Source organism: Remersonia thermophila, chromosome 3, assembly GCF_042764415.1.
Source record: "Remersonia thermophila strain ATCC 22073 chromosome 3, whole genome shotgun sequence".
Lineage (NCBI taxonomy): Eukaryota > Fungi > Ascomycota > Sordariomycetes > Sordariales > Chaetomiaceae > Remersonia > Remersonia thermophila.
In genome coordinates this window covers 1,963,711-1,980,047 of record NC_092219.1, presented here as the reverse complement: position 1 = coordinate 1,980,047, position 16,337 = coordinate 1,963,711, and the positions used below count along the sequence as shown (strand labels likewise).

Here is a 16,337-nt window from a genome sequence, read left to right as displayed (position 1 = left end):
CCGGCGCAGTGGAGGCACCCACCGGCCGCAAACTCCGCTCTTCTCCGGCCTCGTCGGACTTTGGGCCAAGGCAACGCATCCGCACCCAGCAGCCGTCCCCGGCCCGAGCTCGCTCTCACTGCGGTGACCACCCGTTGGACTCTTGTCGCCTCCTTTCCCATCGTTGCGATTCCCCCACCCCGCCGTACGGAATGGACGAAGAATCAGCATGGAACGGCCTTGAAAACGGCATCGAAGACCAGGAGGAGCTCCAGGTCATCTACCGCACCCTGGATTCCTACCAGTGAGTCCTGGGGGAGGGGGAGTCTCTTTACGTGTCGCCTGTCCAGCCTGCGGAAGCCTAACTCGTCCCAGACAATACGCCAAAATCGCCCATTTCCAATGCACCCACCTCCGACGGCAGGCCTTTTACGCCCTGCCTCGAGCTCACTGGCAGCGCCTCGCCGCGCCTCCCTTCAACTACCTGGAGACCCTGGACAAGGTGGACGACGCCATCGAGTCCAATGCCGAGCTCGCCCGCATCATCTTCCGCAACGGGCTCGACATGTTCCACATCGGCGTCCCCTCCGAGTCCGGCGACGGTAGGACCCTGGCCCTGCCGCCCCAGTGGAACGGCTCGGCCAAGCCGGGCGACGTCGAAAAGGCCCGCAGCACCCTCCGCCAGTTCTACCGCGATTGGACGGCCGAGGGCGCCGGCGAGCGCGAGGCCTGCTTCGGCCCCGTCATGCGTGCCGTCGCCGCCGAGCGGCCGCGCGGGGCCCCGACGCCCCGCCGCTCAAGGTGCTCGTGCCGGGGGCCGGCCTGGGCCGCCTTGTCTTTGAGTTGTGCCGCGCCGGGTGCGACGCCGAAGGGAACGAGATATCGTATCACCAGCTGCTCGCCTCGTCGTACATTCTCAACTGCTGCCCGCGGGCGGGGAACCACACCCTCTACCCGTGGATCCACACCTTCTCCAACCACAAGACGCGCGCCAACCACCTGCGGGGGTACGCCGTGCCCGACGTGCACTGCGCCTCGGAGCTGACGCGCACCGAGGAGGCCGAGGGCCGGCCCGTGGGGACCATGTCCATGAGCGCGGCCGACTTTTTGTGCCTGTACGCCCAGGAGGACCGCGCCGACGCCTACGACGCGGTCGCGAGCGTCTTCTTCCTCGACACGGCGCCCAACCTGATCCGCTACCTCGAGACCATCTTCCACTGCCTCAGGCCGGGCGGCATCCTGGTCAACGTCGGCCCGCTGCTGTGGCACTTTGAAGGCCGCGTCTGGGACCGCGACGATCACGACGACGTCAACCCCGACGGCGGCCACAGCCGCGACATCTCGGGCATCGCCGACCCGGGCAACTTTGAGCTGACCGATGACGAGGTCATCGCGCTCGTCAAGGACGTCGGGTTCGAGGTGCTCGACCACGAGACGGGCATCGAGGCGCCCTACATTCACGACGCAGAGTCCATGCTGCAGACGACGTACCGGGCGAGCGCCTGGGTGGCGCGCAAGCCGGCGGCAGCGGCGGCGGCGGTCCCCATAGACGCTTAATAGAGAGAACGGAAAGCGTAGGCTGGTGGAAAAATGTTCATGACGCACGTTGCACATACACACAAGTCCAATCAACCCGGAAAAAAACCTATGTACAAGACAACCAAAAGTAGACAGCCGCAATCCCGCACGCTACCCAAGCGCCCCCCACCCTTTTTATTCTTACAGCTTCAGATCCAGCTCTCCCCTCTTCCACAACGCGCCGCCGTCAATGGCGATCTCGGCGCCGTTGACGTGCGCCCCCGCCCTGCTGGTCAGGTAGACGACGACGCCGGCAATGTCCTCGGGCTTGCCCAGCTTCCGCAGCGGGTTGGACGCGGCGATCTTTTCGACGCCGCCGCTCATGGCCATGAGCCCGTTGCTCATCTTGCTCGGGAAGAAGCCCGGGCAGATGCTGTTGACGGTGATGCCGCGGGGGCCGAGCTCCACGGCCAGGTTCCGGCCGAGGTGCAGCACCGCCGCCTTGCTCGCGCTGTAGCCGTAGGTGCCCTGCTTGCCCAGCGTGCCGACCCCGAGGCCGGCCACGCTGCTCGTGATGACGACGCGGCTCGGGTCCTCGATGCTGGCCCGCTTCTGCAGCAGCGGCGCAAACCTTTGCACCAGGTTGAAGACGCCGCGCACGTTGAGGTCCATGACCTTGGCGAAGGCGCTGTCGGGGTGGGTGTCGAAGGCCTCGCCCCACGTGGCGCCCGCGTTGGCCAGGAGGATGTCGACGTGGTCCGTCTGCTTGGCGACCTCGGCGACGAGGTGCTGGACGCCCTCGAGGGTGGCGCAGTCGGCGGGCACCGAGATGGCCTTGGCGCCGGGCCGGAGGTTGGGGAGGGCGTTGAGGATGGCCACGGCCTTTTCGCAGGCGTCGGCCTTGCGGGACGAGATGAAGACCTTGGAGGCGCCGGCTTGCAGGAGGCTACGCGAGAAGGGGCAAATCGGTTAGCGTGATGACGATGATGGGTTTGGTTTGGTTGGAGTTGGATGGGGGGCTGATTGGCTTACGCAGAAGCAGCGCTCAGGCCCAGGCCGCGCGAGCCGCCCGTGACGACGGCGACCTTGCCGTCGAGGGAGAAGAGGGAGGAGAAGTCGTGGAGCTGTGCCTCGGCCATGGTGATGATGGTTGCGGTGGAAACAAGGGCGGGCGATGAGATGACGCCAAAGAGACTTGGAGGGAGAGAGAGAGAGAGAAAGAAACCGAAGAATGAACAGAACCGCAAGCAAGATAGTCAAAAGATGAAGCTGATTCCTCTTCTTTTATAACAAAGCGTCTCAAAGCACCGGAACCGCGACTCCTCCATGGTCTCTTATACCACCTAGCCCGTCCTCCTCCGCCACGATTCGCCATGTTTTCCCCTGGTCTGGCGGGGGGTGATGGACCCCTGCCAATCCACCACTGACGTGCTGTGGAAATGCGGGGAACCGGGCCCCGACCAGTCTCCCGGGCCTCGGTTCACGGCATAATGGCCGCCGCTGGCGAATCCTCAGCCGGTCCCGCCACTAGCACTCCTCCCCATTCCTCTATCACAGCCAACGACAAGGCGCGCCTCCGCGATCAACCTCGGGATACCGCAGAGCCTCCAGCCTGGGCTGGGTGGAGGTGGTGGGAGAATCTGGAGCACCCCACGTCCAAGTGGACCGTTCCCCGGACAGACAAGAATAACGACATGTCCTACAGGTTGGAGATCTCCCTATCGTCCATACATGAGCGACTGGCTTTGGCTCTTCATTCTGTCTTCTCTTCTCTCGTCCAGGACCCATCCATATCAATCACACCCACGACCTAGTACTTGATCAAGTAGGCAGGGTCGCGTATCAACGCGGGATCAAGGGCCACGCCGTCAAACACGCCAGCACAACCCGTCGCCACCATGCCGCAGCAACATCCTTTTTACACTTAGCATACCAAAGATACAAGAAGGTAAAAGTAGATACAATGTGAACAGCTCGTCCACAAAAGAAAAAAAAAAAAGAACCTCACAGCTCTACATACAACAAAAAGAAGACCCCCCCTCCCCTCGCCACGGTCGGCCCAACACAATGCGATAACCCTCTGCTGGTGAGAAGGTTGATGGACTACGCAAACCAGGTATCTGAATATGGACAGCAAATCAAGACACAACCGCCCGTTCTCCCTCGCTTCCTCAACACGCTCGAAAACCCGGCCCTCCTTTTGGCCATCATACCAAGATAAAAGAAAAAACACACACAACAACATATCCACCCCCACTCAACTCAGACATCAATCAACCTCGGCTGAGCCTGCATCTCAGGCTGAGCTTGAGCGCGGGGCTGCTGTTCCAGCTGCTCCCCCTCATCTCGCGCTTGCTCACCAGCCGCTTGCTGAGTCTCTGCAATATCCGCTGCTGCCGCTGCTGTTGCTGCTGCTGCTGCTTCTGCTGCAGCCGTCGCTCTCGCCTGCTCCGCCGCGCGTCGCTCCGCCCTCTCCCGCTCCTCGATCTGCCGGATATGCCTCTCGGCGACCCCCGGCGCGAAGCTTGCCAAAAACAAAATCCCCGCGCGCTCGATCTGGCGCAGCTGGTCCAAAAGCCAGCCACCGTTCTGCATGCGGCGCTGGGCGACAAGCCGGGCGGCCAGCTGGGCCGGGTCAGGCTCGCCCGCCTGGTGGTTCTGCGGTTGCCCTTGCTGTCCTTGTTGCTGTTGCTGCTGGTGTCGCTGCTCGCGATCGCGGTCGGCAAGCGGGAGCATGCCCTCGAGCTGTTCGCGGACCGGGTGGAACGCGTTTTCCACGATGCCGTTGAAGATGCCGGTGTTGATGGCCAGCACGACAAGGAACGCCACCGCCAGAGACAGCCAGCGCTCCCACGAAGGGTTGGTGTACGAAAACCACCAGGCGAAGGCCGCCAGCCGGACCATCAGCCAAATGTGCGGCCAGGCGGCCGCCACGAGGGGGGCTACGCCTGGGTTGCCGGGGTGGTTGAGGCGGGGTGCTGCTCCCAGTTCTTGCTGGGCGGGAGGGACAACAGCTGGAGCTATGGGTGCGCCAACCGGCCGGCGGCGGATCGCGGGTTGAGGCTCGTTGCGGATCTGGGGGAGCGGCTGCTGGGGAACGAATGGCGAGGGCGGTCTGTAAACGTTTTGCTGTTGTTGTTGTTGTTGTGGTTGTGGTTGTGGTTGTGGTTGTGATTGTAGCGGAGTTTGTGTCGTGGCGGTGGAAGCTGCTGCCTGCCCAAAGTGAACTTCAACACGGTACGGGTCAGGATATGTTGAAGATGGTACCAGCGGCCGATGAGCAGGCGGCCGGTTCGTGATGGTGGTATAGCTGGTGTAAATATCGGCAGCGCCATGGATCAGAACAGCCCGGGGTCCGGTGGGCGAAGATAGTAGGTACACCTCGGGCTGGCCCTGGGACGGCTGCTGTTGTTGGGGTTGGCTGCCGTGACCGGCGTTGCTACCATGGCTGACGGATCTCCATGGAATGTCCGGAGTGCCGGCGCGGCTCGCATTCCTCGAAAGCCCGGGGAAGATGGGCGTCGTGACGCCTGGCTGAATGGGCTGGATCGGGGTGTTGAAGTTGAACTGGGCCAGGTCAGCTGCCATGTTAGCGGGGTGACCGCCCGAGGCGTTCCGCTGCATGGCGTTGGCGATCGTCTGGGCGGCGCGAGTCGCATCCGCTCCGTGCATGATGTTACGCACATCGGCAGCCGAGAGCGGCCTCTGGCCGACGGGATCCGACGTAGACCCAGGGGCGGCCGGACGGGGTTGCGGCGCCGGGGATGCGATGGCCTCGTTGACGGTGAACCGGATGCTGTACCGCTGCCCGTCCGGCCCTACCCCTTCTCGTGTCACCGTCCGGTATGTCTGCCCAACAGGGCTGTTTCTCCCTCCCGCCGGGTCCGCCGGCTGACCCCCCGGGGCGTTGTTGCTGCCATCCAGGGGTCCCTGCTGGGCTGCAGCCCGCTGGTTTTGCTGCTGAGCCAGCATTTGCATGTGGCGGTGGACTTCTTGCTGCTGAACGCGGTGCATCATCTGCTGCTGGTGGTGCAAGAGGTGCTGTTGTTGTAGGATTTGATGCTGAATGTGCGGAGGGAGGGTCGTCAGCTGGGGCAGTTGGGGTAGCGCAAGGGGTGTCGTCCCAGGCCAGATCGCGGTGGTGGCGGCGCCGGCGGCAGCGGACGCAGCGCGAGGAGGAAGGGGGTGCGACAGAGGAGGGTTCCGTGCAGAGGCAGAGGCATCGGGGCGTTGGGCCGGCTCGCTGGGCGGAGGAGGGTGATCTCCGGCGTCCCTCACGACCAGGTGGATTGTCTGTTGCTCGTTGCTCCGGATCTGTTTTGCCCTCCTGTCAGCCGCTTGCCATGGCGATTATCCTTCGAAGGCGGACCGACGTACCGCTTCCTCTCCAAAGATGTCCAGCAGCGTGTCGGTGTCGCGGGCGAGCATGCGGCCCCGGTGGATTAACCTCTGGTGCTCATCGGCCGGGCGAGATGCAACCGATTCGCGGATCCGATGCTTCAGCTGCTGCAAGGTGGTCGTCGCTGGCAGGTCCGGGAACCTGAGATTGCCCACGCCAGCCGAGGGCGAGATGATCTGGAGGTTCACGGACAAGGGCGCATCGTCGTTTTGCGAGCCCGGAGGGGCCGAGCTGGGCCGGTCTTCCGCCATCGTAGGAGAGTCCGGCAACGTGGACTTTAGGAGCTTTCCGGGGGGGTGACAGAGCTGAGAGTCAATGCTGTTCCGGGCAGGCGGCGCAGCCTGGGCTGCGGCCTTGCGCTTCGCGGGACGGACAGCCTGCCTTGCCAGGTGGCCACTTGATGCCGAGACGGGCCGTTCGTCAGTTGCGACGTCGAATCGGGCGGGTTGTCGCTAAGAGAGCATTGCATGCAGTGCCGGGTGTTTCTATGACTTTCAGAGGATTTCGATGAGGGGGTTTGAGTCGCCGGGCCTCGTGGGGGAGTGATCGGTTGCCAGAAATACCGGATATATGGAAATTCGGGCCTTGGGCGGTTGGAAGTTTTTATCAAGATTCACGAGAGCACGGCCGATGCAGCCTTTTTTGTTTTTTTTTTGTTGGATGTTGATGTCAAGTGCGTGAAGGCCGAGGCTGCTCTTTTGGATCAATCAACCATCGTTGGCGGGACGGTCACTAACTCGGAACTTCCACGCTGGCATCCTGGCCAGCCTGGAGCTTGGAAGGAGCGAAACCAGTGGAGTACCTACCTACCTGACCCAAGCAGGTAACGTCGGTAGCTCAAGGTACAGTGACCAACCCCACCTCTCCCTCAAACGACGCTCCCACAGAAATTGCCGGTGCTCTGCCCCTGATTCCCACTCCTGTTCCTCATTTTTTTGGCGCATCGCGGTGCCAAACTTCTCCTCCGCCCAGAGCGGTCAAGTACCCACACACTCCGCTACAAAAACCACCCAAGCACCCCATTTCCGGGCACCCCCCCTACGGGAAACGCCGCTCCATCACTGGCTGACCGCCGCCCCCCCTCCCTTTTGTCTTTTCGCACCTGCGTCATGAGCTTGATCGTCTGAAAAGGCGAAGCTGGTACTGTACCACCAGAGCTCCCCCCCGCCACATCTTGACTCGAAGCTCCTTGACAAACCAGCGGCTTCCTGGCACAAACCTGCCGGAACTCTGCTGCATCTCTCCAGGCAGGCCGGCCGACTATGCAGGTTCGTTCACCAAACCGTCCATCTCCACGTCTTCCCCTTCCCCCAAAAGCAATGGGCATCCATTGTCTCCCAACGGCTTCAAAAGTGCAGAATTGTTAAAACCGCCGGCACAATGGCGTCTTTTCAGGTTGGCCTTGCCTCGACCTCTGTCGGGTTAGTTCGCGCGGCCATTGTCCCTCGTTCGACCACCCACGGCTACCGCTACCTTTCCTCCTCCTGCTTCCCCTCCTCCTCCTTTTCGCCGTTCCCCTCCCCCACCGCCAAACTGTTCGCCTCAGGTTACGGGCCCCGGCGGCTTGCTCGCCGGCTGAACCCTCGACGCCTCTTCGGCCGCCGGGCCTATTCGCAGCAGCAGGACCAGCAGTCTGACGGCCACGGGGCCGACTCCTCCAAGGTGAAGGGCTCCAAGTTCGCCTGGTATCCCATCCCCGTCGGCCTCGGCGTTGGGTTCCTGGGGCTGGTGCAGTTCTACAAGGTCTACACCAGAGACCAGGAGAAGCGGTCCGACGATGAGCGCCCTAAAAAGCGGCGCCGCATCCGGCCCGATGGTCCTTGGTAAGAAGATCCGAACCCCCTCCCCCCCCCCCCCCCCTTTTTTTTTTTTTTCTCCGGTCTGTCTTTGTGCTGACGAATCCCCAAGGCAAGTTCAGATCATGTCAACCCTGCCCCTGAAGGCCATGTCGCGGCTATGGGGCAGGTTCAACGAGCTGACCCTCCCACCCTTCCTCCGAGCCCCTGGCTTTCGGCTGTATTCGTGGATCTTCGGCGTCAACCTAGATGAGATCGAGGAGACGGACCTTCGCACGTATCCCAACCTAGCCGCCTTCTTCTACCGCACGCTCAAACCCGGCGCGCGGCCGCTGGATCCCAACCCGCATGCTCTTCTCTCTCCCTCCGACGGACGCATCCTGCAATTCGGCCAGATCGAGGGCGGTGATATCGAACAGGTCAAAGGCATGACGTACACCATCGATGCGCTTCTCGGCCAGAACAGCCCGACCCCGAGCGTGTCCAGCCATACGGCCCTCGACAAGCTTCTTCGCAAGGACGACCGCGCCATAGACGAGGGCGAAGAGCTCGTCCGGCGAGACGAAGAATTCGCACGCGTCAACGGCATCTCGTACACCCTCCCGGACCTTTTGTCGGGCAACAAGCGGAAGCGCAAGGACAGCAGCCTCGACAACCCCAAGGACGAATCCCTCCCGGCATCGGCCGCCACCGAGTCTGCCGTCCGCGCCGAGCTGGCCCTGAGCGAGAAGTCGTGGGTCGATTACCTTAGCCCCGACAGCCGGCACGCCCTCTACTACGCCGTCATCTACCTGGCGCCGGGTGACTACCACCGCTTCCACTCGCCCACCAACTGGGTCGTCGAGCGGCGGCGCCACTTCGCCGGCGAGCTGTTCAGCGTTTCGCCGTACCTGCAGCGCACGCTGCCCGGTCTTTTCACGCTCAACGAGCGCGTCGTGCTGCTGGGCCGCTGGCGCTGGGGCTTCTTCAGCTACGTGCCCGTCGGCGCGACCAACGTCGGCTCCATCAAGATCAACTTTGACCGCGAGCTGCGCACCAACAGCCTGACGACGGACACCGAGGCCGATCGTGCCGCCGAGGAGGCCGCGCGCCGTGGGGAGCCGTATCTGGGGTACGTCGAGGCCACCTACGAGGCGGCAAGCCCCGTTCTGAAGGGGCACGCGCTCCGCCGCGGCGAGGAGATGGGCGGGTTCCAGCTGGGGAGCACCATCGTGCTGGTGTTTGAGGCGCCGCGCCATGAGCACGACGAGAACGGCCAGCACAAGTCCGGCTGGCGGTGGGCCGTGGAGAAGGGGCAGAGGCTGAAGGTCGGACAGGCGTTGGGGTATGTCGAAGCTTGAACGGAAGGGGTCGCATGGTGTGAGTGGTGCATTTCGGCGGGCGGTTCAACCAAAAAAGGGCATATTGCATGGTTTTTCGGTGCATGTACATAGGGTCACGGCTAGAGTAGGATATATAATACCAAGTTCAACACGAGGGATTTATTTTTCTTTTTTTTTCTTTTTTTTCTTTTTGAGACCAAGATCACCGAACGCATTGTTATGGGGGAATCACGTCTATGATTAAGTCAACGAAACTAAGCCAATCGAACCCCTAGGATATCAACCCCCCCTCTCTATCAACTCTGGGTATTGCTGCTGCTCTTCCTTTCCCGCTCATTACGTCCGAGTTCTCTAGCCCCTTCCTCCTACACGCCTGGGACCATCCGGAACCGCTCACTACCCTTAAGCACTGAAAACCTTCAGCTTCTCCTCCACGGGCTGGAACGTCTTCTCACCCGGCTCCTGGCCCTCGACACGCCCGCCAAAGACAAGCTGGGCCGTGAGCGTCCAGGACGAGGGGATCTTCCACTCCTCGGCGACCTGGGCGTCGATCAGCGGGTTGTAGTGCTGCAGGTTGGCGCCGAGACCCTCGGACTCGAGGGCCGTCCAGACGGCGAGCTGGAGCATGGCGGAGGAGTGGGTGGCCCAAGTAGGGAAGCTATTTTTTTTTCGCTTTTGTTAGCCTCTTTTGGTTGCACGTAAAAAACAACAAAAGAAAACTTACCGATCAGCATAGATGGGGAACCCCTCCTGCAGCTTCTTGACGGGCTCGCTGTCCTCAAAGAAGAGGACGGTGCCGGCGGCGCCGCCAAACATGGCCATCTTCTGGCCCGTCGGCTCCCACTGCTCAGCGGGGACCACCTTGCGCAGCGCCTCGGTGGTGATGCCGGACCACAGCTTGTCGTGGGCCGCGCCGAAGAGCACCACGGCGCGGTTCGACTGCGAGTTGAAGCTCGACGGGACGGCCTGCAGGGCGCGCGAGACGATCTCCTGGACGCGCGACTCGGCCACGGGCAGGGTCTTGCTCAGGGGGTAGAAGCTGCGGCGCGACTCGAGGAGGCCGAGGAAGGTCTCGGTGGCCGAGGCGGTGGGGACGCTACCCATGGTGCTGGCTGGCGGGGTGGTCTTGGGCTCGGTGACGGAGGGCTTGGGGGTGGAGGTTGTCGTCGCGGCGGCGGCGGCGGCGGCGGCGGTGGTGGAGACGGAGCGGGTGGTGGTGCTGGCGGCGGTGGTTGACGACCGGGAGGGGAGGAAGCAGCAGAGGGATTTGAGAAGCTTGGACATGGTGATGGATTAGTTGGTTTGGCTCTCTCTCTGTGTGTGTCTCTCTCTATCTCTCAGGTGGGAAGGGTTGCAAAAATTGGTGGGCCTCGTTGACGCGCTGGCGTGAGGTTGGGGGGGAGAGAGGAGGGAAAGGGAAGATGAGGTCAAGATCAAGGCGGAAGAGAGCAAATTGACGGTGGGTGACGCTGTACCTGTTGTCTGAAACTTGTTCGGCAGGAATAGTTATATATACCGTTTCTAACGTAGCAGTGATTGGCGATGTACGTAGTATGCGACTCCGGCAAGCAATTCTTGATGCCGACCAACACGGCCGGGCCCAGGGGTATAAATATTATTCAGCGATTATCTTTGCTTCGACGACGGGACCTCCCCATCGTAGGATCCAACCTCCACCCTCTCCGGTGGGGACTCTTAGGTAGCAGGTTTGGTAAGCAAACGTCAAGCAACAACAAGGCGTTAGTGTTGTGTTGGTGAGGTTCGGCTAGGAGTGGAATCGCGGAGAAGGCAGACGAGATGTCCACCGCTCCGGCCCCATTGTCTAAACCATCTCCACTGCCGGCATCTCCCTGGTCTCCACCCGAAAGAGACGGGATGAGGGGGTGAGCGAGAAACCGCCGCGAGACCGTGAGGGCTCGTGACGCCGCCCGGTCCAGGAGACATACACGAGGCGTTTGTCAGAATTGGTCCAAGGTAGGTGTGTTAGAGCCTGGCTCAGGCCCCTATTCGGAGACCGTGGTGGAAGGCTGCTCATCCCGAGTAGCTACTGTGTACATAAGGTACGAGGGGCGGGGGGGGAGTATGTAGGTATGCACGTCCGCGGGGCCAATGGAGCCCGTTCGTCTGTTCAGAAACTCGGGGAAATCAAAGGTTTCGAAAATCCGAATCCCCCCCGAGGCGTCAAGAGCCGTGCCGCGCCCGGGGCACATGGATTCAGGGCCAGATCCTGCTCCCCTCGTGGTTCTTGTCTGCAACGCTGCCGCATCCATGGATGTGTAAGCAGCTTAGTCATGGGTTAGTGCAGGCGCGGTGATCCAATCGCCGTGGCGTCAGGCGTCCGTTTTGGGGAACTCCCAAGGTCGATGGGCGCCGGGGTGGCGGTGGAGGGGGCCAGGGAGTTTGTGCAACCCGCAAAAAAAAGTCGAAAAAGCGAAAGCGCATTTCCAATTGCTTACACGATCAAACGAACAGCCAATGTCCTTGCTACCATGTGGATGTCGGGGTGGGTAAAACTGGGGAATTGCGCGATCTCGCCGAAGAATCTCTGATTTTGGCGTTTCACAGTGGGTTTGGGATTTGCTTGGACCTGCTCCGCTGCAGCACAAAGAGAGAGAGAGAGGAACAGAGAGGAGAGAAACGGTTGGAAGGGATATTTTTCCCTTTTCCATTTGATTTTGTTTTAATTTAGTTTGTTTATTTTAAGATGCGGTATGCTTGGCGGCTGCTACCATTCCATCATGGATCGCAAGATAAGGTGTTGTCTTGCGTAACACACCACGGTGTACCTATGCAACCACCAAAATGTGCCCAGAAAGAGAAATGAGTGTACTTGCAGCAGTAGTGATGACCGACAAGCAAAATCCTTAGCCGGATTGATATGATGATTACCGTGACTGTGAAAGTATATATGACTCGATATACCAGTGTATCCTAAAGGTGCCTATGCATGTAGCTTGTGCCTGTGGCTGTTATGATGTTCTAGTGCAGGCCTGAGCCGATGGTATACTATCAGCAACACCCAGCTCCGATGTCCCATATTCCCAACCCCTAACGCCTTGTCCTATCCCTATGTCGTTGCATCTGTGCTGTAAAAACAGTCTCATGCCTGTGTCCTCCGCCCAGCCCAGACCTGCCAACCAATATGAAATGCTCCCTTGTATGCGCCCGCAGCGTATGAGGATGCCAGAAGGAACGGCATCATGCCAATGAACCGATGCAAGAAGAAAAGAAATCACCACGTCTCGGCAATATACTGCCCGGCCTCCTTCTTCAGGTTCCAAAACTGCTGCGCCTCCTCTCGCTGCAGATTCCCCTTGACCATCGCCACGTCCACCAGCGCTTGCTCCACGCCCTCTCCCATCCCCTTGCTGCTCCCGCACACAAACACCCTCCCATCCACGGCGTTGATGATGTACCACACCAAATCCGCCTGAGCGCGCACCTCTTCCTGCACGTACTTGCCCTCTCCCCGGCGGCTCTGCACCACCTTCTTCACCTCGTCCTCGTGCACGCCCCATTCGCCGCTGTACAGCTCGTCGACCAACGAGTCGCGGATGCCCTGGAGCACCCAGACCTTGTTGGCGCAGTTGGCCGTTTTGAGGCGGCGCTGCACGAAGCCGCGGAAGGGCGCGATGCCCACGCCGGCGCCGATCAGCAGCATGGGTCCGTCCGTCACGAACTGCTTGGCCAGCGGGTTCGCCATGAGGCCCTTGAACATGGGCACGTAGAACTCGGGCTCGGGCTCTCCCCGCTCGCAGGCCTCGATGAAGGCGAGAGCCTGCCGCTGGAAGAACCCCGAACCCACGCCGGTGCGCGTGCCCGTCCGCCAGTCGGCCGTCTCGTGGACCGTGACGGCGATCTCAATCAGGCGGTGCTGCTTGCCGTCGCGGTTCAAGAACGACTCGTGCGGGTCATTGGAGAGCGAGTAGAAGCGCGGCATGAGCGGCTGGAGGACCGACAGGAGGTGATCGAGAGGCGGCTTGGCGCTGGGAAAGGCGTGCAGAAGCTGGACCAGCGTGACGTGCGGGCCCGTGCGGAAGTCGCAGAAGACCCCCTGGCCCTCGGCGGAGCAGAGGAAGAGCAGGATCTTGCGCTCGTTATCGTCGGATGCGTGTTCCGCGAGCAGACGCAACAGCTGCTTGGTCGGCGGGTACGACTGCACGTCGGAGCACCAAGTGAGCAAATCCCGCCTCGTCGTGACGATCTCGCGCGCCATGTCATCGCCCCAGACGGTCGGCCACCGGCCCTTCGTTGTTCGGAGCAGCACGGCCTTGTCGCGCAGGAAACGCGGCACCAACAGGAGGTCCAGAATCTCGTCGACAATGGAGGCCTCGTTGGGCGCCGTCACTCCGATGGCACCTCCAACCTTGAAGTCGACTCCTTCGCCCTCCGGGTAGGTGGTCACGTCGAGGTCGAAGTGGAAGGTTCGCTTCTCGGCTCCCGGCCGCGTCAGCTCCCGGGCACTGTGAATGCGCGCAGGGAAGACGTGGTGCGGCGGATGGGGTTGGACGTAGGACGGCGGCTGGATGCGCGTGTCGAGGTCCTCGAGACGGAGGGCATGCAGGGACTTTTCGAGCTTGTCGAGGGCGACATGACCGGCGGGGGAGGCGGGGCTGGAGGGGTTGGAATCGGCACCAAAGGCGACGGCCGAGTCGGTCGGCGACGGCGGGTTCGAGGGTGCCCGGACCGGCTGCAGGAAGGTCGTCTGCTCGGGCATCTCGCACACGCCCGTCAGGGTGGCGGGGATCTGATCGATCTTGAGGCACAGCGACCGGTAGGCGTCATTGTCGGGGAAATCGACCTGCTCAAGGCGCACGTCGGTGGTTTTGGGCCGGCCGAGCCCGAGGCAGCAGCCGCCGCCGCAGCAGCGCTGAATCAACTGGGTCGTGGTCTCGCCCGTGATGCGCTGGACATCGGCCGGGCTCTGGGCGATCAGCCTGGTGGACGCTCGCCGTGCCCGGGGCGGCTGAGGCTGGCGGGGCTCTTCCAGCTCGTCGGAGGAGTCCGAGTAGGTGAGGGACGGGGCCGCGGACGAGGCGAGGCGAGGATCCTCGGGGATGCTCGCCGCCGAGTGTTGGACGAGAACGCTGTCGTCGATCTGAGCGGCCATGGTGTCCACGGATGTGACGGGCGATAAGGATGGCGGTGGGAGAGAGGTAGGGTGTTGGGTGGCCAGGAAAAGCCCAGGCTCGTGAGCGAAGAAAACGACCGGCTCAAGTGGCACGACCCCGATCGGCTTTTCCTTCCGACTCTAGTGCTCCGGGATCCGGGAGGATGGATGCGTTCCACAAAAGGCTGGAGGGCACCGAGACAAGGTGTGACAGGTCAGGGCCTCTTTGGAAGAGAACCGGAGTCAATTCCACAAAGGGGGAGAGGATGGATGGCAATCTTTAAACGCAGCGCCGAGTCATTGGTGGGTGCAGACAAAAAGTTGCGGCTCGTGAAACAGGGCGACGCTGTGTAACCTGTGTGGCCTGCTTTTTAGGGGAAGAGGCGAAAGATCTGAAGAGCACACAGTGCGAGGCGCTTCGGTTTGTGGGGTTGGCCGATCCCTGGCGCAGGTGCAGCGAGCAAGCAAGCGAACTAACTCTGGCTTTCTCCGGATCTGAGCGGGCGGCTTCTTCCCCGGCGGGCTCATGATCGCGCTGCGCGAATAAAAAATCACCCCATTCTGGCACCAAGTGTCCTTTTGGTCCCTTGGCTGGCAACTCCACCATGCAGGCCGCGCTGTGCACGCCGAACAAATGTTGCAGGATTCGACACCTTGACAAATGCCATGCCCCTGCGGCTCCTTTCGGGACTTGGTTGCGCCTCGGCCAAGCCGTCTCCCACTCTCCCACTCTCGAAGGCTGTGTTACCCCGACAGCGGCCACTCCGCATTTCACCCCCCCCCCCCTTTTTTTTTTCTCCGTGGCTGGCTCACTTGCTGTTACTCATTCATTTGGGCTCTTCCGGACAGGCGGTAAAACGAGCAGATAGCCGAGCCCGGGTCTTCTCGATCTTGTCAGGCCAGCCCAATTCAACATCAGACGATGGCCATCTCCAATCCCCTGAAACCTGCCAGCGTCGTCCATCTTGTCGAACAGACTCAACCGAGCATGACAAATGGACGCTGGCATCCAAGCCGTGCATTTCCTGGCCATTACGTTTTCCCGGTTCGACGCAGCCCAGCGAGCCCCCATCCTGCTCAAGCCGTGCAGCTGGGAACGAATCCCGGGATCTAGGCCAAGAGACTCGCCACGCGCTGCTACCCAACACGTGAACCCCTCCCCCAGAACCACTTCCATTCTCGGGTTCTGTGGTGGTGGCTACAGCGCACACCCTAGCCGGAATCTGCGGCAAAGCCTCAACAACCGTCCATCTCTTCGCCGTGTTTCCCCAGGGGCCGTTGAACAGAAATGATCACCCGCTTGACGGGATGGAGCCACCATGCCCAACGAACCACCCCAGCGCGGGAGCACCCCAAGGGCGGAAATCGCGGGGTTGGCGACACTCGTTGGAACCCAACGCGGTGGGAACCTCAATTGCATCGCAGCCATGAAGATGCAACCTCTTCAGCGTCTTGCCGCCGGTGGATAGGAGTACCGTTGCCTAGGATAGCCAGCAATCGCTCAACGTCGCCTCCCTATAGTGGACACCGGAGGTGACCAGCCCTTCTAGAATCCATCATCTCCGCGCTGCGCGCACCACGAGCGCATCCAGGTCGGGGATGAGGTTTCAGTTCCGAACTTCGGCGGCGGGTATGTTCGGCTGCGCACCTGCTCCCCACGCAGAGGACGGGGGGAGCCACAGTGTCCGGCCAAAAGAAGCGGCACGGTATGACGCCAAGATATCTAATCAATCAATCGCGGCAGACTATCAATCAGCCCCACAGTTTTCCTCTCTTGGGTGCTTGTCCATGACCCCCCCGGGCTGAGTGGAATTGTTTGTTGATCTGCGATAAACGTTGATTTGTTGAGGAAAAACATTTGTTGAAACAAGAGAAAATGACGGCATACTTTAGCGTGGGGTTTGCAGCTGCAATCCCAGCGAGTTGGACCATCCAGAACGCGTGTACGCAATCTCGTGAGCTAGGAAACTCCTCCTCCTCCTCCTCCTCCGACCAAGCACTTATACCATCTCTGGGATCTATGTAGACATCACGGAGTTAGGGAATAAGGAGACGTATGCGCCGGATATACAGGGTTGACGAGAGTCTCTAGGGGCAAGTCCGTTGACGATAGCTATTCTGTGCTAAGGCGGGCACGCAAGACTCGCAAGAAATGATGCGTCAAGATATAGCCACGTGACCCTCGAGGTGCGGACAGCACGGAACCTAGGTGT

General features: G+C 61.2%; 6 protein-coding genes across 6 annotated transcripts; 2 read left to right on the top strand and 4 right to left on the bottom strand.

Annotated features, from left to right (window-relative positions):
* Positions 1-191: 191 nt before the first annotated feature.
* VTJ83DRAFT_3370 (uncharacterized protein) lies at positions 192-1,536 on the top strand (the record flags this gene model as incomplete). The annotated part of the gene is made up of 3 exons (XM_071009741.1): positions 192-283; positions 355-721; positions 781-1,536. The coding sequence occupies 3 exons, from the start codon at positions 192-194 to the stop codon at positions 1,534-1,536; spliced, it is 1,215 nt and encodes a 404-aa protein (XP_070867248.1).
* Positions 1,537-1,698: 162 nt separating this feature from the next.
* On the bottom strand, positions 1,699-2,636 carry VTJ83DRAFT_3369 (uncharacterized protein; the record flags this gene model as incomplete). Its single annotated transcript, XM_071009739.1, has 2 exons — positions 1,699-2,443; positions 2,530-2,636. The coding sequence occupies 2 exons, from the start codon at positions 2,634-2,636 to the stop codon at positions 1,699-1,701; spliced, it is 852 nt and encodes a 283-aa protein (XP_070867247.1).
* A 1,123-nt stretch (positions 2,637-3,759) lies between these two features.
* VTJ83DRAFT_3368 (uncharacterized protein) lies at positions 3,760-6,147 on the bottom strand (the record flags this gene model as incomplete). The annotated part of the gene is made up of 2 exons (XM_071009738.1): positions 3,760-5,811; positions 5,875-6,147. 2 exons carry the CDS (start codon positions 6,145-6,147, stop codon positions 3,760-3,762), a joined length of 2,325 nt encoding a protein of 774 aa, XP_070867246.1.
* A 1,011-nt stretch (positions 6,148-7,158) lies between these two features.
* On the top strand, positions 7,159-9,032 carry VTJ83DRAFT_3367 (uncharacterized protein; the record flags this gene model as incomplete). The annotated part of the gene is made up of 3 exons (XM_071009737.1): positions 7,159-7,164; positions 7,292-7,719; positions 7,805-9,032. The coding sequence occupies 3 exons, from the start codon at positions 7,159-7,161 to the stop codon at positions 9,030-9,032; spliced, it is 1,662 nt and encodes a 553-aa protein (XP_070867245.1).
* A 384-nt stretch (positions 9,033-9,416) lies between these two features.
* On the bottom strand, positions 9,417-10,298 carry VTJ83DRAFT_3366 (uncharacterized protein; the record flags this gene model as incomplete). Its single annotated transcript, XM_071009736.1, has 2 exons — positions 9,417-9,672; positions 9,739-10,298. 2 exons carry the CDS (start codon positions 10,296-10,298, stop codon positions 9,417-9,419), a joined length of 816 nt encoding a protein of 271 aa, XP_070867244.1.
* A 1,948-nt stretch (positions 10,299-12,246) lies between these two features.
* VTJ83DRAFT_3365 (uncharacterized protein) lies at positions 12,247-14,124 on the bottom strand (the record flags this gene model as incomplete). Its single annotated transcript, XM_071009735.1, has 1 exon — positions 12,247-14,124. The coding sequence occupies one exon, from the start codon at positions 14,122-14,124 to the stop codon at positions 12,247-12,249; it is 1,878 nt and encodes a 625-aa protein (XP_070867243.1).
* Between the last annotated feature and the right edge of the window lie 2,213 nt (positions 14,125-16,337).